The 22,161-nt window shown below is 37.7% G+C and overlaps 1 protein-coding gene across 23 annotated transcripts in view; it reads right to left on the minus strand.

Moving 5' to 3' along the window:
- The window catches only part of AFDN (afadin, adherens junction formation factor), a 123,061-nt gene that overhangs the window by 84,093 nt on the left and 16,807 nt on the right, over window positions 1-22,161 (minus strand). For 15 of the 23 annotated variants that reach the window (XM_050315629.1, XM_050315618.1, XM_050315627.1 and 12 more), the window contains exons 2-3: window positions 2,485-2,680; window positions 703-818 (exon numbers count right to left, since the gene is read on the minus strand). In XM_050315629.1, the coding sequence (XP_050171586.1) occupies window positions 703-818; window positions 2,485-2,680 (312 nt within the window). The remainder of the gene's footprint in view (window positions 1-702; window positions 819-2,484; window positions 2,681-22,161) is intronic. The other 8 variants (XM_050315621.1, XM_050315634.1, XM_050315622.1 and 5 more) reach the window with 1 other exon arrangement.

The raw sequence follows: 22,161 nt of genomic DNA on the forward strand, positions 1-22,161 counted from the left end.
TTAGTGCTCAGCCCAAGCTGAAAAACTTGCCTTAAGATAGCCCACACTGAACAGCATGTTTCTCACAGCTATAAGCATTCAAGCTACCTAAAACATATATAATTACATGACTTCAGGAGTCAAAGTCTAATCTAATTTACTGTTTAAATTACTAATATCAAAGGAAACTTTTGTAAGGCTGATGTTGGTAGGTCTTTCATTTTCCATTTGGAAGACAAAAAAAATCCAAAAAAACCAACAGACACCCCCCATACACAAAACCAACAAAAAACCCCTCCACAAAAGGAAACAGTTTCCCATCAGTTTTTTCAAGAAACAGAATGTGACCTAGGGAGGTAACAATTTTTAGTTATTTAACTCCCTCTGGTCTCCCTTTTTAAAAGCTTCACAAGAGGTAGGATACGCATCATATTCTATTTGAGAAAATTTTGAAGTTTAAGTGTCTAAGTTTTCTGGGCATGACATGCTCCAATACTAGACAGCTACATGAATCACACCCTCACAAGCCATCTGAAAGATCACAAAAATGCTATGTGGCAAAGATGCATTTTAAGTATTTAAAAATACTTACTCCTGATACGAAAGGTTGTTAGCAGCAATTGTTTTCAGGAATTAAAAAGTAGAAATTATGTTTTGCTGTATAAGCAAGTCCCACACAGTTCAAAACTGCTGTTACCACTAGCAAGCTCTACAAAGACTCACCTTTGGAGGAAGTGTATCATTTTCATTCTTCAGGACAAACCTTCCCTCTCGATCATCTTTGTTCCAGTTTAGTTGCACAACAAGAGGCTTCTCATCTACATCTAATCTTCTTTCTTCTTCAAAAAAAACAGAAAAGCAGTAGCAGTTATTTGGCATCTCAAGAGCCAAGATATTTAGAAAAAAGTTAAGCTCTTAAAAAACCAAAAGCTTTACTTAACAGTACACATCAGTGGATGTTATCTTGTTAAGTATAGGGTCAGAAAGAAAGCCTGGGAAGGCAGAAATGCATGTCCCCTTTCTAGCAACCAGCCTAAGTGTAATCTATCTACATAAGCTAACAGTCCCTATAAAGTAGTCTTGAACAATGCCTTTCTCAGAACTAAGTCTGGGAACACAGGATTATCACTCAGGAAGAGAAGTAAGATCTAGAGTTACAATGTTTCAAACTTTAGAACTTCATGAGACTATCAAATACTAATTTTCCTTATTTTAAATTTACTTTAAATTAGACTGCAGTCTGACTGTGGTCCAAGAAATAATATTCTAAAAAGACTGCACAAAAATAAATGAGATCAGAAAATTAAAGACAAACAAAAAACCTCCCCCCCAAAAAACCCACCATAATGCATATATACAACCCAAAATTTCACTTAGTGTATTACATCTATTTTAAGTACATGGAAAAGATCTGAAAGAGTGTTTAAAAACTTAACCAAATTTTGCCATTTGATCTCCCTTTGAGAAGTAGGAGACTGTACATAGGCACTGCAAAACAATTACGTCTTTGCAGTTATTTTTATTTAATAAGAAACTCTCCTATTGATTGAGGCACCTCTCATGCCTCAGTCATGTTTAAAACATCAGGAACTTGCTCTGCAAAGCAAATCATTCCATTTTGACTCCAGGCACAGTACTAACAGATTTTTAAAGAAACTTGAAGCAAATAAAGCCACATACTATTCATTCTTTAAACCAGTGATGACACAGGAACTTTTCCCTAATCCCATATAATTCACACCAAATCATCATTCATAGACCAGTAAAACTTAAGCGTATCCCAGTAAAGTTCCATTCTGTATCTTAAATTATTTTCAATCTTTCATATGGAGAATTTAAGGTAATTCAATGATTTGTGTACGCTTCTGAAGTACAAAAAGGAAAAAACACAACAAAAAGCTATTTTCTCCTATTTCTGTCTCTACCACACACATTATCACCTTCCAGCCTGAAGGAGACAAATGGTAGCAGTACCAAAGGCTATTTTGATATCCAAGCTCTTCACAAGTAACATTAAAGGATCTGTTTAAGAAACACAACGGCTTCAAACTAAGTTTTACCTTCTACTAAGTTGAACTTCCCCCAGTTTAGCAGTGAAACAACATGTGTTATAAGGCTACCTATCAAACGCCCACAACTTCAAAAACAGAGGATATACTCTTAACTGCTCCGAAATTAACATTTCTAGTCTCTTACTATAAATTTAGTCCTTACCAACTAGTCCTAAAAATAGCAACTCTCTCACAAATGTCAACAAATAAACAGGATGCCAGGCACAGCATTTAATAGATCATAATCAAAATTTACATAAAATGCAGGTCTGATACGTGTAATTACATTTTTAAATACACCCCCTCAAAAAGCAATTAGCAGCAACATATTTAAGGACAAAACACTCAAGTCTTACGTGGTTCAGAAGCTGGGGGCAAACCTAAAGATATTTTGGTTAGGGGTAGACATGACAGTGGTGAGGATGCAGGAAGGACTCCATGAATAAATACTAACCGCCGCTGACATGCACTTCATAAAGTGAATATTTAGGGGATGACAACATTCGCATGTCTGGTCGAAACTTCTCCGCAAGAGTTTCTATCACATCTTGAGTTGTAGCAGTACTAGAGACACGGATACATTTTGTTGCAAAATTTCCAGCTGCTTTGTCTTGAAAGTAGAATCTCATTACTCCATGAAACTCCAGATCCTGTAAAGAAATAAAAATATAAAATCTGAGTGCTGGCTAGCAATTATAAGGTTCAGAGTTCTTTTATTATTTATTAGTTACAAAAATATTATGAAAATATAAAATATTCAAATATTCCAGTGGTTTTCAAAATTTTCATGACTGTAGAATTAACAACTAAGACACTACAAACTTGAAAACATGAGAATATCCTGCAAAAAGAAATTAAGTACTCTATATTACTGAAATATTGAGAACTCGAATTTTTAGGTATTCAGATTTACAGCTATTGTTGGGAGAATCAATAAAAACTTTTTTTTCTTAAACCTAGAAACACATCTTGAAGACTGTTTTGTTACTGAGAGCAGGCCCCCATATCCCAAGTCTGTCTGAGTGTTATGCTCAAGGAACATCAGCATGTCTCAAAGAGAACAGCTCAATGTCACAGAAGTCAAAGAATCATCTTTTCTCTCCTCTTTCCATCGCTTCATGCATTCCTCTCTCATGCTGGCATCTGTTTGTCCCAGAAACCAACTCTTCAAGAAGTTAAATTATTTGCTATGCTTGTCTTTTCTGTTTTTGGAAGGGTTAGTCTTTGGTACAGCTCCCTAAACACTCTGGGAGGGAAGAAAAGCTCTAGGACAGATACAAGGTAAAGAAAGGGGCTGCAACTGTCAACCAGGTGGCTACACTACAATGACAGTCTGTCAAGTATTTTCCTCAGCCATCAGAGCCCTCTGCTTCACTCTGCAGCCTACCAAACTGCAGGAGGATCCTGTCTGCTCCATTACTGATCCAAACACCAACTCCAAATTCGAATTTCAGCTTCCCAGTGGACTCTACCTGGCCATCTCTTACCCCTTGCATAAATCCCAGCACTCATGGGGCCCTGCACTCAAGGGGAATCAAGGACATTCAAGTCTCTAATTGACTTTGCCAAGTTTACTCTACAGTTTAATAATAATTGCTTCTGCCTTCCCCTTGAAATAGACAAATTTCAAAAACTTTGAAATGTAATGACTCTGTTAGCTGGACACCCTCAGGTAGTTGAATGCAAAGCCTTTCAAAGGCTTTGAAACAGATAAATCCTCTGGTGTCCAGCGCAGTGAGAGATTCCATGCTAAGCACAGCCCTTTCCAGCACTACATCTGATCACAACACACATCACAACATTTTTTTGAACAGTTAAGAACCTAAAGTATTTACTGGAGCTACTCTCTCATTCAGAAAACCTTCACAAGAAGAAAAGAAAAAGAATATTTAAAAAAATAAATTAGAAAGTCAAAGAGTTACAACCGACACTAAGACAAACATTTGTTTCACCTAGATACATGCAGAAGTACGCACTGTTCTTCCCAGAATACTCCCAAATCTACACCAATACAGTAGCAATACAATGCAACTGCACCACAGACCTAGACAATGGCTGACTGTGTTTCATTCTGTTATCCCCACAACTTACAGAACTAATCTTTTGGAGCCTGCACTGGTATGTTCCCACAGAACTATCTATTGTACTCCCAAACTGTGTTCCTTCCTGCAAGGAGTTACAGTTTTCACACTCCTCACTTCAGGCAATTCCCACCCTTGCATACACTCTGAACTTAAATGCAATTATACAAAGGTGGGTCTCAATTCTTCAACCCTAAACATTTTTGTAACAGTTACTACTCATCTCTGAAAAGCATCCTATCCCCTTCATTTCTTGCCTTTAATTACCTATATCTAATTATTACCTAATCATCCATACAGGGAACTACCCCTCTCAAGCAGAAGGCTACTATATGACTTCTGGAAATCCTACCTACCATAGCAAATTGGAGCTTCCTTACATGTATTGTTGCTAAATCCTTCAGTGAATTCCAAAAGGTCTGAGGCACAACTTCTTTTCAAAGCTCTGTTACCTTTCCACAATCTATTAAAATTACCATGTGCCCATGAATTCTGCACGTGTCTGTGAATTCTACAGGTTAATGCAGTTCCTACTCTCATAGACAACATCCCAAGTAAACATCCTTTTTAATACTGGTATCACACTACACTTACATCCAGCCACCTGAATGTGTCCAGCTAATGGAGTCATTACCACTTACTTCATCCTTCACTTCCTATAGAGTTATTGGATGAACACCGTCTGGTTCTAGTAACTTGTTTTCATGCTATCCATTTGTACTCTAAACTCAAGAAACACTGATTTGAAAACATTGCTCAAATTCTTTTGTTCTATCTTACACTTTCATATTTTGTCAGACTTTTTATCCTGACAATTTTCCTCACATGGGTACTACTTTAGCTTTCCAGTAACTAACTTTGCCTGATGTTCAGCCACAGTAACTTCCCTTCACAGCTGGCATGCTTTTGGTCTGTACCTCCAGCATGGCATCTTTAATTCTCAGCTGGTGGGCAAGTACTTCGCTACTACTTGGCCTTTTTAGCTTTAACAAGCTTTCCCAGGGCAGGTATCCTGCATTTGCCACTGGGTTGGAAAATTGTGTAGTTCCAGTTCCTGCAAGAAAAATGAATCTAAGCATGCCATGATCTCTAGTACAGAGAGCGTTCTCGCAGGGAACATTTTGAGCCACATCCCACACACTCTTTTGGACCAAGTTAGAGGGTTGCCTCTGCTGTTAAAACTCCTTTACCATGACGCTTCACAAAACAGCCATGGTATTTTTATAACAAACTTAAGGTTTTGATCCATATGTTTGATTACCGCAAAAGACAACAACACATGAGGTTTCTACAGAAGTATCATGAAGCACAATCATATCTCATTTTATAACATTTATTTCCCATTGACACAAGGTTTTCTTTGCCACCACCTTAAGGTAGTGCTGAAGCAAGAATTAAGAGAGAAAAATAAGCACGATGCTAATCTTTTTCAGGTGTTATGTACTACATACAGAGATAAAGTTCTGTTTGATTTTTCCAATTTATTTTTTTTCAAGGAGAGGAGATTATTTTACTGAGGACACATTCCACTGCCTATGAGCTATGCTTTTAATCCAACAGTTTTTTAACAACACAGCAGAGATTGAAGAGCAAAGGAACATAGATCCATTTCGAGAAGATGTAGAAAGCAATTCAAGAAGCTTTCTAAACTACCATGGGGTTTTTATTATTGTTATTATTATTCAGTGTTTTGCTGTTAACAACTTATTTCTACTTCTGGACACTAAAAAGACAGAGGAGACAAAACTGCATTCTAAACTCTCAAAATACAATGTTTGTATAAAGGAAGTTTTGTTTTCCTTTTCTAAAAGAAGTAATGTGTTTTTCTAAAGAACCACCATTTGAGTTTTGGTCCATTGCTTTGACAATCTAGGTATGAAAACAACTCAATGCATTGACCACTGTCCATTTCCCCACATCCTCTTCTATGGCAGTTTCTCAAGCTGTGTCCCCACGGCCCATGTCCTGCTTCTCTCCCCCCCCAACCCCCAATTTTTCCCAAAGTTTTCTATTACCAAAAAAAACCAAAAACAACACCACCACCACCACAAACAAAAAAACCCAAACCAAAACAAACAAAAAACACATCCACAAAAAAAACCCAACTGCACAACTGCATCACCATGTTCTACCACTTCCCCATATAAAACTCTCTTTAGTTTCATGTTTCATTTCCACTATGTTCCAAACCGTACCTTTGGGCACTGCTAGAATATCACAGTATATAAATAAAAGTGTTTGGTGACAAGGAAGTAACTGATTTCACATTTCCAAAAAATCAGGAAAGGAGGAGACTACAAAACCAAAAAAAAAAAAGCCTTTTAGTATTCATTATTATTATTATTATTAGATATCTCGTGTGTGTGTGTCTGTGTGTGTGTGTTTGTATAGCTGCAGTTCAAGCCACATTTAACTTTCTGATTATGGGCTTAGCAGATGAATACCAACACACAGAAACCAATGCCACCACTCAAACCCAGACAACAAGGTTGGCACTACAACACTCTCCACTGTAATTCTGAACTAAAGTGTTTATTTTTCAGAGGTATATTTCATCCTCAAATTCATTTACTCCTGAATTTCTTTGTCAAGAGGGCTAGGCAGGTTCACTGCAGTTGATAACATGAACTTGTGTCAAGAGAAGAGGCAAAATAATAAGAATCACTTGTCCCAAACCAAATAGATACACAAGTATCTATTATTGCCTAATACATTCTTGTAAGCAAAGAAATACCCCCAAAACATTTACAAATCTCTTAAAACCATCTTTCTCTAAAGATAAGAACTGCCATTTATAAATTATCAAAAAGAAATTAAAATGTTTTCTGAATTTCAAGAGTGACTAATTAGTGAAGTGTATGAATACTCAAATTGCTCTCAGGAGTTTAAATGCATCATATTTTAGCTCTCTGATCTGTCCACACGTTAGGTATTTTAGGTTTAGGTATCTGCTGTGCAAATTCATAGCTCCTTATGTGAGGATACAGATCAGTCTTCAGCTACACAAGTACAGTCAATTTTCACAAAATTTTAATTCTGATCATCTATACTGCAAATACATTTCAAAGAGCACATAGCAAAAGTCAGCTTTTTAGGCCTTTAAAATCATAAAGGCTTTTTTCCTTAAATACAAAGCCTATTACAAGAACTTACAATAGTTTCCAAAAGTATATCCTACTGAAAAGAAGGTTTCAACTTACATAATAATTGCCTGTTAAGCATTGTTGCTTGGATTTACAAACAGAAATAAGCTGCACCCCCTCTAAACAAAAGAAAGAGTTTACAAAAGCACTTCAAATACCTAGTTACCAATTTTTGCATAAAGTCAACGACAGGCCCTAACTGCTTCAAAACCAATTGCTTCAAACCAATTGTTTGATATTTAAATCCAGCTCCCCAATACTTACTCTCAAATACTTTAGAGTAGTAATCAGTAATAAGCAAGGTTGCTCACGTGAAGTTCTGTTACAGAGAAGTGCAAGTAAGTAAGAGATGCAGAGGAGAGCACCTCAAGCTCCCCTCTCCAATTATGAAGACTGATAACATACACATACAAAAAGTGTTAATAATTATAGAAGACAAAAGTGTTTAATACTTTGGTTACTTGAAAATCCCAACAAAACACAATCTTTTCCAAACCTCTCTTTCTGCCAATCATCCCACTCTTTTCATACAAGAATACCATAGTCAAGAAGGAATATGAAAAACAAGTAGAAAGAGATAAAAGGACTGTGCTGTAAAGGAAGTTTGAAAAAAGCCTGCAATGTGACACAATGGGATTTGTAGCAGGGAAACCTGGACTTCCTGAAGAATGAGAGAGGCTTCTGCAAACAAAGCAGTAATATCCAGGAGCCACCATCCATAACCTTGCTCACATATGAGAAAGGAAACACCTCCTTTAATATGTCAGAGGAGATAATGAGGGAGTATTATCACAATATGTAGGGTACAGCAACAAGTAAGATGAAGACTGCTATTCCCACAAGCCAAGAAAAGACTATTCGTAGGCTTTTAAACTGCTATCCCGCCTGTATCAATCACAAAGCACTATATCCTTCAATACTTAAGCATATTACACAGTATCCATTCTGTCAACTATTCAATCTCTGGATCAGTAGAGAATATACATGTTTCTTTTCAGAAATCCTCCTGTGTACCCCCTCCAAGAGGCTATCTCTGATCTCTCATAGCTGCATTGATAACACTGTTTGCCTTGCAAGTGCATTCCGCATGACTGCATTTAGAAAATACCAAAACCCAGCATTAGGAACGTTTCACATCTTTCTTCCTGCCACATTCAAATTCTGCAGGCAAAAATCTAAAGACAACCAACTCCTAACTAAGCTGCAATTACTATTCAGGTACACGTACTTGTTGCTCAGGAGTTTTGTTAATAGAATATAAATAACAATAAAACCAATCCATGGTGGAAAAATTAGAATTAAAGCCCATACTAGTTGCTTTCAAATGAATTCAGGTCACAACATTGATTTAACAGGTCAGCACAGCAACAGTATTATCACTGCAGGATATTCTGAAACATTCATATAACGCCTTTGTACCTGACCTGTTGTCAGTCCACACAATAAAATGGAATTGCTTCCTTTCCCACTCCAAAATGCACGTGTGCAACAAATCTGTGGAATTCTAATGAATACAAGGATATTTAAAAAAAAAAAATCAATCCTATAAGATTTTAAAACCCACTTAAATCACCAAGGGACTAAACACTGAAAATATATGATGGTCAGGTTTCTAGCATTCATTCCCAGAAAAGAATCCTCAACTTGAAACTAAAGCAAAGGAATTCCAAATAGTTTTTAAGAAATCCTGGTAACTGTTATAAACTGTTTTCCAGTGTAGCAAAGAAAAGCAGCATTCTTGCTAAGCTACAGTTCTTCAGATACCTTGAAAAAGTGCAGCTTCCTGATTAAAGACAGACTACCTTAAATGGTTCTAAAAGAGGAAAAACAACACAGATGAAAAACCAGCTCCTATAAAAAAATTATTTTCATCAGCTTTATTTCCCCTTTCAAACCTTTGACACCTGGATTAACAAAGACTTTCCACTACAGAATGACTCATTCTGCCACAACAATTTACAGACACTAATCTTCACAGAAGCAGGACCAACAGCTGAGCTTTCTGACAGAGAAAATTGCCAATAACCCACAACACAAAGATCATAACTGAGTGAAACTCCCTCTTTATTTTCCTGAGGAAAAATACAGCTTAGGAACAAGCCCCACTACAATACGAAACAAAACCAAGATCAAAAACCAAAAGCTACTCCAATATATTTTCACAGTATAAATGCAATGCAGCAAAGTCAATGCAAAACACACTGCAGTACATGACAAATACTACATAAAATCTTAAACTTAAGGCCAAAATTCAAGTCTAATAACTAACACATACTCTAAAAAAGGATTAACTTTCATAAATACAGCCTGAATGCCCAGGTGAATGTCAAATTATCAGATATAAATATTTTACTGTATACTTTATATGCATTGTCCTTTCTTCCCATCACCTATCTGCCCTTGACAGCAAGACTGATAAATATAATAATTCTTGGGATGAAACAAACATTAGTGTAATCTTGAATATTTCCCACTGAGTTATACCTCACAGATCAAAAAATGAAATTTCAAAACAGACCTGTCTACATCAGGTAGATGAAGCAAAGCATTTCCTACCTACTTGAAAATAAAACAAAAAAGATGTTTTCAGAATAGTCTTTTACCAAAGCCACATGGCTCTGCGGTACAGCCATCAACCATACTTCATTCAGAATACACTGAAATTTTCATAAGCTTCTACGAAAGACATTGTTATACAAGCAACATGAAGTGTCTTCACATAAGATTTATGACTCCAGAAGCAGCTACCATTAAAAATTAAAAAAAAGCCAAACCAAAACAAAACACCTAGGGCACTCCTCAAAAGCATTACAGGCGTTAATTTCTAACTCTAATTTTCAAACCTACAGTGAGTGATCAGCAAAATCTGCACAGCACTTGCAACACACAGCTGCTGCCTGCCACCTGCAGGGTGTGCTTTGTTAAGCTGCGGTGGACAGCATCATTTACACAATCAACCAGAGACCACACAGACTTGTTCTTTGTACAAACTGAAAACTACTTCAGTAAACTGAAAAAAAAATAAAACCAAAAATGTTTTCAACAATAAGCATTACCTACACTTCTGTAACTATATAATCATTCCTTAGACTGGTTAAATTCAAAATACAACAAATAAAGCTACAGGAGGTTAAATCATACCCCAAGGTTAAAGTATACCACCCTTTACAAACTGTAGTGATGTTGGTATCATTAGTGACCTTAATACTGAGGATCTGGCAGCAGATACTGCCACCAGATACTCTGAGAGAAAGTATACCCCAAAAAAGTTTGTTAACAAAGTTGTTATTATTAGGAAAAATGTTTGAAGGAGGTGACATGACAAAAACACAAAGGAAAAGTAATTGACACACATTTGGTATATCAAAATACCCTGAAAGTCTTCAACAACAGAAACAGAGGTACAGGCAGAGTTCAGTCTTATTTGAAACCAGGTAAGGAGCCAGCTGAAACCAAAACAAAGCCTCCTTTGAATTAGTCATAACATATTTAAAAGTGAGAGGAAAAATAACAAATACTAATGGGCCTCAATAAAGTATTGCTTACCTTTCTACTATTAATCTACAACCTGTCACTGTTGTGGAACTAAGAGCTAAATACTTCTGAGCAACTCCAGAAGAGGAGCAGAAGTACAGATGATCCCCTATAGCAATTTTCAAATATGTATTAAAAAAAATGAAATAAATTTCTCCATACTATTTACTCTGTTAAAGACTGTTCCTTTTGAACAGTCCCATTTGGAGGAAACAAAACAGGTTACTACACTCACCTCAAACCAAAATACAACAGGAAGATTGAAGGGGAGAATGAAAGTTCAGAGACTGAAAGTCTGATTTTTTATTGGCATTGTTACTTGCCAACCTGTAGAGCGGCAATCCCCGTATTTAAAGCATCTTCAGGCATCAATCAGGCCACAAAAAAAGACTACTCTTACTCATTTTAACATTAAAAGTGTAGACACACAGTCCCTTTAAGGCAACAGAAACTAGCGCTGCAGAAAGCACTTCCTCATACTGACACACTCATTCCCACCTCCTCTCTTACGCCAGGCTCCAGCATCCTGCAGCTGTACAGCAACATGAATCAGGTTAACTCAGAAGGTATTTCCCCTCCCTTCATTCAGTGTGGAGGAAACTGTAAGCTGGAGGAAACTGTCCTTCTGCTAGCACCTTGTGTTAACTTGAAGGATCCATGAAATAACAACCTCTGCCAAGCTAGACCCTTTATTCCACTTCTGCACTACCATCAGCACATACCTGACTCCAGCACTATAAGCCAGAAGGCACTTTTTTTTTTCTTAGGCTATGCTGGCTTGGCATGCTGTGAAGTCTTTGCACAGGTCAGACAAGAGCCAGACCAAAGAAGGCAGCAGAAATGTTGCAGCCTAGCAGAGACCAACAGTCCTGATGAGGTAAGTGGTAACTGTAGCTTATTACAGGAATGGTAAATCTCTCAAATATTTTAAAGACTTATTCCAAAACATATGGCATTTAGAAAAAGTAATTTTTACAGTCACAAAACGAACGTTTAGAATACTGTAATCTTAAGGGCATTTCTATAACAGAAATGCTGCAGGAGTTGCTAGATTCTGGAGCTACATAATAATTTCCCTACAACTTAAAATAAAATTCCCTACAACTTATAATAAAACTCTGATAAAGGAACTTCTTAGAAATAATCTTAAATCCATAAAAAACAAAAACAACTAGTTTTCAAACTAATATGTGAAACCACTAAAAGTTGAAAGAGGTATTTGTTTCTTCTTGAGTGAAAACTAAAAAATGTACATCTACTTACAGCAGAAAGCTGCATTACCAAAAAAATCATTTTCACCAGCAATCAAACTCATGAAGCCTAGTTTCTTGTGGCTGTCTTCCCAAAGCTGATCACAATTTCGTTATAGGTGGCACAAATAAAATTATTCCTAACATTTCTCTCCCACATGAATTCTCTAGTGCCCAGAAGTACATTCACTACACTGCACAAACTAAATCCAATGCCTTGTCTCTGACCACTTACTGCGGTCCCATTCCCAACATGGGCTGGAGGTTCACTCAAAGAATCAAGAGATCAATTAAAACCCAAATTTGACAAGCTGGTACCCACTGATAGGCTGACACCATTGACTATGTAGAGCAGCTCAGAAACCAACCCCTCTTCAACCACTTGACATTCACTCGACAAAGCATTCATTTTCATTTGCTTTCAGCATTTTGCTGTTTCAGTATCAGGCTTTAGTCTGGATGCAATAGGGTGTCAAAAGAAATCATTAAAACATGGTCATTTTTACATAATGCAACAAGGGGTCACGTCATACATTTATGATGACAAAGCCAGAAGAGACTGAGCCAACTTCTACTCTGCAATTATAAACTCGATTGTGCTGCATTAATTTCTCACTTCTGTGGGATGAGCTGGACTCTGCACCATACAGGGTTAAGACACCCACCTACAGTGACTGAACTAGAAAAACTCGGGTGCTATCTGATACTCTGCATGCAGGAGCTTTGGCAACCAGGCTAATTAGTCAGGAGTTTACAGCAGGAATGCTAACAAGCCTAATAGGAAACAAGCACCTGATTCTCCCGGAGTAGACAAACTGCAGCCCAGAATCTACATGAAAAAAACCTGAAGACTTTACAAAAAAGAAATACCTCAAAGCTAAACACCACCACCAATGGGGAAAAAAAAAGAAAAATCAAAAACCAGCACAAGACCAAAATGTACTTAGATCTCGAATTAACACAAAATCTATTCCTGACTATACCTAAGTTCCCAAATGGCCTGCTCTATCCTCTGTGGCAGGGTGGACCCACTTTAAAAACATTTTAAAAGGAGCAAAGTATTTATTCTTTTCTGGGAGACCTTAGGGTAGCTACGGATATGAAGAATTATACAACCAAACAAAACACGAGAGGATGCTATGGCAGAAGTAGGCAGGCCGACAAGGGATTACTGTGCATGTAAATTCGGGAAGAAAGGGGCCCCAAATGCAACTACCCCTCTCAATTTGTGTTCTCTTGTTTACAGCACTTGGCAAGAGCCCACTGCAAAACTGACACTGCTGAAGGTTTTACAGCAGGTCAAAATCTTGCCAAAAAGCACTAACACAGGAATTGCACTGGGCTGTTGCCAGTTTCATTAACCTTACCTATTTTACTACCCCAGAAGACATTAATGTGCAACATTTAAATTTGTTCAGTTGCACAATTATTGTTGAACTGTCCTGGAATTCAGTCTATTATTATTAAATTAATACATTATTGATCAAATCCATACATTCTGATCCAAATCCAACTTTTGACTGGATTTCAAAAAGGTTTTTTCCAAGTAAGTTAGGTTAGTCTAGCAGGTTTGAAGTAATAACATAATTTCAAAATATATCCCTAAACGCAATTTTGTTGTAACAAATTCTATGCAAATAGGGCAAAGAACTCCTTTTTGAACTATTATTCTGCTCCCTATCTGAAATACATACCTTCCCTTTCCTTTTTAAGCACAAAACAACCACACATCAGGCTATGGAATAATCAACATCTACAATAATAGTGCTGAAACAAAAACCAAGCTGAAAATCTACACTGTGGAATGAAATTTAATGAGATAACCTCTGTCATAGCCAAAGACACACAACCACAGTGCTTATATGTGGCTTCATCTAGAGTAAACACACACACAAGCTAAGACATCTTTCTAGTTCTACCATGCATTCAGAAAAACAAGATGTTCGTTCACTACAGATATAATCAAACAGGTAGTCAAATTTACACTTGAAATTGCCACCCTGTTTTAGACATTAGAAGTATTCACGGTAATCTTCTTGAACATTTAAAAGAAATAGAGGGTCCACATTACACCTTCCAAATAGGAGAGCATCTCAAAAAGAGTTGTGCTCTTTGTTTTGTTATTTTGTTTTAAGTTCTGTCACTAAAAACTCCTTCAGGAATTCTCTTTCTGAATGACTGGTTTATTTTTACATTTAAAGGAATCGGGTTGTTTCTTAAAAGCTATGAAGCAGCTTAGTAATGCCATTAGTTATGTTAACATTGGTTCATAGGACTACCAAGGCCAGAGTAGCTTAGGAAAAAATCTTTATAGTAGTTCTAATAGTTTGGTAAAATGTATCTGTTGATAGCCTTCTCTTTGCAAATCCTACTTAATCCTGTTGTATAATCTTTGGCAGCAATTTCATCAAGCACTGTGCTTGGTGAATGACATTCAGCTTCAGTCAGCTGCATTTAAAAACAACTGCTGACAAGCTAACAAAAAGGGTCTTTCTCTGTAGTAACACCACAAACAGTATCTTCATGCTGATAGTGGTTTTGCACTCCCCATTTTGTGACGTTTTCTTTTGAGTCTTCTCATACTACAAATTCCTCCATTCTAACGCATAAGCTCAAAGCAGTCCTAAGCATATAAACGTATTTCTTCCTAAATTACCTGCACAACCAGAACACTGCTTTGCTTCTGATTTTACTCCCTTGCTACTCTGTTTACTATCTGTTTACTATCTGTCAACATTATATCAACACTTTAATGCTCTGAACTTAAGACGGTACCCTTCTCACGGAGAGGTGTTTTACCTTCCAACTACCCATCAGCTTCCTTTTCTCTGATGGGGTTCCACATTTGTTCCCACCTACACTAGCGCCTATTTTGCCAGAGTGGAAGTAAGTTTATTGGCTAAAAGATCCTGCTCTCTAAACAGGTTCATCTAACAAGAAAATCTCTCTACCTAAATACTTTCTTTTGTATCTTCCACGTTAATCATTATTATTAGAACAGAACACAGAATGTACTATTCACACACACCTAGAAATAAATTCCCCATAAGGTCCCTAATTGTTGATTACTGCAAAATAACCTCAGGAGAAAAGTTACTCCATGTGTCCTTGTGGCAGCACAGGAGAGTATGACATTAAGCTAATCCAATGGCTACTAACAGCCACATTTGAAAAGGCCTTCCTGTTCCGTATCTACCCCCACTCCAGCTGTGGGTCACTTCAATTGCTTCAACACAAGCAAACTCTAATGAGCTAGTTCAGAGAGAAAAGCCCAAGAAGAATTAATCCCAGTCCCCCAGTTTTCCTAAGAACTTCACCATGGAGTCACAGAAAACCCAATGCCTGCACAAAGGAGGGATTAAAGAAAAAAAACAAACCTGCTCAGTTGAAGAAGGGACAGAGGGAGTACTCTCTTGCTGCTAGAAAGCCATTTTACCAGCTTAGGCTATAAATATGAAATCTCACCGTCATGCTTTTCTCTTGTGTAGTTATTGGCACCCAAAATAAAACCAATAACAATAGTTTACAGAAGCAAGGAACGCCTCTGTAGATCCAGAACCCAAACCAACCTACAGTATGTTAGAGGCTGCCTTATACAGATTGTAGTAGGAATAAGCTGGTTATCTATGGGAATGCAGGAATTTCATCACCCTGTCTAAACATCTATTTCACTTGCCTATGGATGAACAAACAAAACATGAAAAGAATACAGTATTCGAAAGTATAAAAGGCCTAAGAAAGGTTATTAAAATTAAACCAGACTGTAATTCAATTATTAAAATAATTTCACTGTGGAGAACTTAAGTCATATTTTTGCTTTAGTACTAGAGGACATAGCAACCAATGTCTATGAGTAACACTCCAAACAAATAAACACTGCTTTCTATTGTTTCAACTAAAAGTAACAAAATAAATAACTAGAGTTATCAAATACCAAGGTGATGTTATTTTCTATTGTAAATAATGTTTTTCCCCAAAAGGTCAGGAGCCATTGAGTATAGAGCACATTAGAGCTACAATCACCAGCTGCTAATACTAGCCTCCGAAATGTTTTTCATGTTCTGGGCATAAAAAGACAAGGGTTCAGCTGAAGCAGGAATGACACAAATGGTAGAGGAATTACTCAGTGGTGCCAAGAGACCTGCAAAACACTACTTCAGATGTTTTCTCAGATGTTGTCCACACACAAATACTGAGTTTTACAGTCCCGGCTCTCTGAAGTCCTGCAGAGACCACAGTAGCACCACTTCAACAAAACAAGTCAGGAGAGGAAAGTAAGCAAACTTAGTAAAAGAAAACAAGATTAGAAGAAGCAATCACAATTAAAAAAGTCCAGAGAAAGGGTGGGTTACACATGTTTAAAAAAGCTCAATTATAGCTGCACAAGGTAACAATTTCATTGTGCCACCAAAGAGTCATTAAAACAAAGAAGCACTCAAAAGCTTAACTGTGGGAGTAAAAAGACACTCTTTCTCTGTAACTGCAGTATTTCAGCCATGGCCAGAACATCTTCCCTTTCCGTCCTAGTACTTCAGCGCTCCTTATTCCACTTTCAGGACAACAATGCAAATGCAGCAACTGTGAGTAATCACCAACACTATTCCCGATAGGGGAAACAGCAGTTGACCAGTTGATTACATAGGAAGCTCCTCATTTCCTTTGCAGTTCTCTTCATAATAGCTTAAATAATCCAGAGAAGGGTATCATGTGGTACAGGCATAAAGACTAATTCTAGCAACTTTTTGTCAGAAGGAATCCAGTAAGAAATCACCATTAAATTTTCAAACAATAGAGCAGAGAAATATAGGCCCCAGATAAAAAAAAAAAAGTTCTGAGTTACTATTTTGTAACTGTGGATCATAACGTCCCAAATATTTTGGGATTGAGCCTCTAATTAGATTAAGTGTTCTGTGCAAGACTACTCACGTTTTATGAAAAATTATTACTTCCAAACAGTAGCAAAGTAGCTCTTTTCCCACTCATAAACACTGATACATCATTACTTCTTTAAAATTATATAAGGCATCTTGAATTGAATACCACTTTGTTGCAATACAAGGTAACATAAGGATCTGGCTTCAGTTGTAGACATGATGAGGGGTTAGAAGATGAGTATGGGATTGATTCAGTCAATTAAGTGCTCAAAATTTCAAGTAGCCACAGTCACTTACTTCTCATATAAGCATCAGAATAAATCTACTCCAACAGATCAGCAACCAAACCAATACTGCTCCATCATTTTGTAGTGCCTTGCTCTTTGTTTCACAAAGGGTTGCCACTGGCTGCTTACAGAAGAGCGAGGAAGTTTCAGAGGGCAGGTCAGCCAGATCACCAGTTACAAGACTGGGTGTGTGGGGCTGGGAGGAGATAGGAACAACATAAAGACAACTGAAAAGCTGAATGCTTAATCATCACACAGGCATCCTTCACAGTACTACTTTCTTCCTCACCCTTCCTATCCACCCCTGGTCTGGAATAACGCTCTTAAAAATAAACAGTGCATTTCTGTATTTATACATTGCTTAGACTAGGCAGCAACTCCATTCCTAGAACTGAGAGAGCAGATGGTTACAGATCTTACAGGATACAATTCAACAGCTCTTTCAAGAGTTCCTTCACTCAACATTAAGGCTTCACATTATCATAACATAGGCAGTGTCTCCCCACCACTCACTGCTCTGGCTGTCTTAGTGAACAGCTTCCATTTATGAAAGGAGACTTCTGGGAGGTTATTTTTCTTGAGAAACTCCAGATTCTGATCTCTGAACTTCTGGGACAAACCAATCCCAACCTACTGACTTTCCAGAGTGCAAAATGAACACTTTTAACCATGTGTTTTTCAAAGGAAGTCTATGAACAAGCATCTGGACCAGGGGATTATCAGCTAAGTGGTAGTTTGGCTACTTAAGAATAGGTAGCAAGTTTGCATCAAAATAGACTCGAACATAACATGCAAGAAAGGCCATTTAAAGCTTCTTGAAATTTAATATCAACATAAAAAATTTAATGTTGAGTTTCTGAGATTTTCCTTACTTGGTTTATTTCAGTTTAAAATTCCTGCTATGCTAATACTGGCCTAAGAACACTTGCAGAATTAACAGATTAATGTTACCCAAATTTCAAAGTAGCAATTTAAATTTTAACTGTAAAACTGCCCCACTGAAGTAAAAAATAGTTCTATTAAACATCCTTGGCCAGATGAGATTATAGTCTACTTTCAAACTAGTATTTCAGCATTTCTTCCATCAAAAATGGCACACTATCAGGACAGCCATATTTCCATGCAATTGATATGATCTCTATCGCTAACCAACTATACCAGATGTTTTGAAGTTCTGATAGCATGGGAAAAATAGACCTTTCTGTGGTTGAAACTAACATTTCATATACCTTTCAACCTTTTTGTTTCTAAACATCACAAATGCAAGATATGTTGAGCAGCCTCCACTTGCCCCAAGCAATGCGCATTTTTTAAGATCTTTTTTTTTTAGGCACCCCACAGAGACCCTATCACGATAGCAGAATTCAAAACACAAAGAACGTGAGGCTCAGTACGAATAATTTAACTAGACTATACACTGTACTGCACTAATACAGTATTACAGATCTAACAATAATCAGAAGTAAAAGCAAATATTCTTCCCAATAAACACATATCAACAAAAACAATCCAGCACAACTCAGCAGTGACTGATACAGGCATGTATCACATGTGACACAACCCAGCAAGTGACTGATGCAGACATGTGCTCTGGAGAAGGAAGAAACACAGGAACAGAAAATGGGAGCAAAACTGTGTGCAATTTACACAACTTACAATCACTTCTTGTCCTGCAGCATTAGGACCTCATCCTTTCTCCCCCGGGCAATCTATCACATAAGAAAACTATGTTCTGTCAATGTATGCCTAAATCAAAGGACACAAAGCAATCCCGAAACATTAATGTACTTTCAGTCATAAAGGTTGGGTAAGAGATAGGGGTAGGAGAATGCTGTGCTCAACTTCAAGAAGAATCTAAGCATTTCAATATTAAAGGCACTCAAGTATATGCCAAAATGTTTTGCCAGAGGAAGTTCTACTAAGTGGGGACCTGGAGTTTGGTGGAGGTTTTTGCTTTGGCTTTTGTTTGGGGTTTTGAGCAGCTTTTTAATTCAGTGGAACTCAACAAGGTCAAATGCAAAGTCCTGACCCTGAAAGGAAAAATGTCTTGCAACAAAATAAGCTCAAGAATGACTGGCTGGGGAGAAGTTCTGCTAAAGTGGACCGGGGATCTTGGTGGACAGCAAGCTAAAGATGATTCAGATGCAAGTCCTGGCAGCAAAGAACATCAACATCATCCTTAGTTGCATTAACAGGAGGAATATAGGCTTTAGATCATGTAACAAATTACGCTGCTCTACCCATCAGTCTGGTTTTGGGCTGTCAATACAGGAAGGACACAGATAAGCCAACGTTTGGCAGAGGGCTACAAGATGATCAAGGAGACTGGAGAACTGTCTTAGGAGGTGAGAGAGAAGGAACCAGGTTTGTTCCCTCTGGAGAAGAGACAGCTTTGGGGAGATCTACAAAGCAGCTCACAGTATCAGCAGAAGGCCATCAAGAAGATGATGCAACGACCTTCACAACAGGGCACAGTGGGAGGACAAGAGACACTGTTGATAAGTTGAAACAAAAGCAGCCTTTAAACTGAATATACAGAAAACTTTTTTCACCATTAGGACAGTCAAGCAGTGAAGAAGGGTGTCCAGAGAGGGTGAGTAGTAACTGGTGCTTAGGGGTTTCCAAGACCTTATGGATAAAGCCTCATCAGGACTGATGTTGCTTTGAACAGAAGGTTGCACTAGAAACTTCCTGAAGTCTCTTCCAAACCAAAGTATCCTATGATCTTATTTAAACATCTGTGGAGTACAGGTTAATTGATTTACCAAGAGTGGTCTCCTATAGAAAACACCAATTATTACACCAGCCAGGCAGGCAGACATCCTCAGTTTAGATAAATTAATCTCCAAGCACACGTAATAGAGACTGAGACCAACAGGAGAGCTCCAGTACTGAGATGTCCCGACATGTGTCTCGAGAAGGGCCATGACAAAAGAAGGGATGAAAAAGGCTAAATAAAATAGTTTAAGCAGCAGTATAACATTTCCCTTTAAGATCGAGTCCAACTGGTAGAGATTACAGACAGTAAAGCCTATATTAGTGGTTCTGCTACACACAAGAGACTTTAATAAATGCAATGCAATCCATCCCAGATGGAAATGAACTCAAATGGGTACTCACACCATGGCACCTACAGGATAATTCAGGGAGAAAAGAACCTTTTGAGTTTCCAAACCAACCTCCTGGCGAAGAAAGGTCATCTCTGAGGTCAGACCAGGCTGTTTTGCAGCTTTATCCAGCCTGGTCTTAAACACCTCCATGGACAGAAACTGCACAACCTCCCTGTGCAACCTGTTCCACTACTTGACTATTCATGGGCATCTGAAAATTTTATTTTGCAGAACACATTTCTAGTTAGTGACAGTATAATGACTTCACTTTTAATACAGATACAGTGAACTATAAGCCTGAAACAATTTTTTTTAATATTATCAGGTAAACCACTGTATATTGGCTCTAAAATAAGCTTGCTTTATACACCAGAGCAAAATACTACAACTAGCCTCTCATTTTTCCTTTAAGAATACAGAGTGATATTTTATAACATAGGTTATTTTATAAGAGGTTATCAGGAATTTTCAGGATAATTCTTTTAACATAGAAGTTTATTCTTCAAGAAAGATTACACCATGAAAAAGCAATGAAAACACAAGAAGAAACACAGAAATTTAAGGAAAATACTCAGAAATTGCTTCCAAAAAGAAAAAAAAAATCAATATTCCCCACCCTCCCCAAATCCTCTAACTGGTGAGATTTCCATAGGTTGTATATGTTACTTTTGAACACAGTTCAGTTCTGAAGTTCCATACAAGCATCTAAGTGGAACAAGGGGAATGATTCACTACCATCAATACCAAATTGTTGCAATTATCTAGTTGCTACAGGGTATGTGGGACACAGGAGGGCAGGAGTGGGTGGAAATATTATTAATAATAATAATCACATGCTAACCACAGCAACACAACTTGATTTTGAGAACACCACAAAGTAACAGAACATGCAAAGAAAACAAACTCAGAGAGCAGGAATGAAAGTGGGGTAGACCAAAGACAAAAGAGAGATCAAGAGAGGGCTGGAACACCTCTCCTATGACAGGCTGAGAGAGTTGGGGTTGTTCAGCTGGAAAAGTGAAGGCTTTGGGGAGAACTGATAGCAGCCCTCCAGTACCTAACGGGGGATAAAGAAAGAGTACTACAGAGAGAGCTGTAAAGAGAACTGAAGAGGGACTTTTTACAAGGGCACATAGTGATAGGACAAGAGGGAATGGTTTTAAACAGAGAGTAGATTTAGATGAGATGTTAGGAAGAAATTCTTTACTGTGAGGATGGTGAGGCACTGCAACAGACTGCCCAGAGAAGCTGTGGATGCGCCATCCCTGGAAGTGTCCAAGAACAGGTTGGATGGCGCTCTGAGCAACCTGGTCTAGTGGGAGCTGTCTCTGCCCAAGGCAGGGGGATTGGAACTAGCTGATCTTTAAGGTCCCTTCCAATCCAAACCATTCTTCAACTCAATTAATGTATAAACACTGGCCTAGTTACATTAAGAGCCAAATTTCAAGCTTCTCAGTTGTTCACTTCATGCAGTAAACAGGGGGGGCAGGAGTGGGCAAAAAGGCCCCAACAGTATCTGAGCTTAAGACAGTAAGAGAAGCATCTTTGTTCAGTTTGTTCATGAACAAAGAAAAACCTCACAAGAGAAAATCAAAAGCCTCAAATCCACTAAAACAGTTAGAGGATCAGCCTTCCTCCTGCACTTAAAGAAATAAATAGAAAATAAATTAACATTCTTATTCTATAGGAAAAAAATGCACTTTTGACTCATCAGTTTCTAAATTCTAGGCACCTGGTTCAACATAAATCTTTCCTAAACCTCAATGTGCAGTTGAAAGATCTTGTTTTCTGAACTTTAGCTAGTTTCAATATGTAGCTAATAAATTGTATGTAACAACAGAAAAACATCACA

The sequence above is a fragment of the Myiozetetes cayanensis genome, unplaced genomic scaffold, assembly GCF_022539395.1.
Source record: "Myiozetetes cayanensis isolate MyiCay16 unplaced genomic scaffold, myiCay2020 scf2-11, whole genome shotgun sequence".
In the NCBI taxonomy this organism is placed as follows: domain Eukaryota; kingdom Metazoa; phylum Chordata; class Aves; order Passeriformes; family Tyrannidae; genus Myiozetetes; species Myiozetetes cayanensis.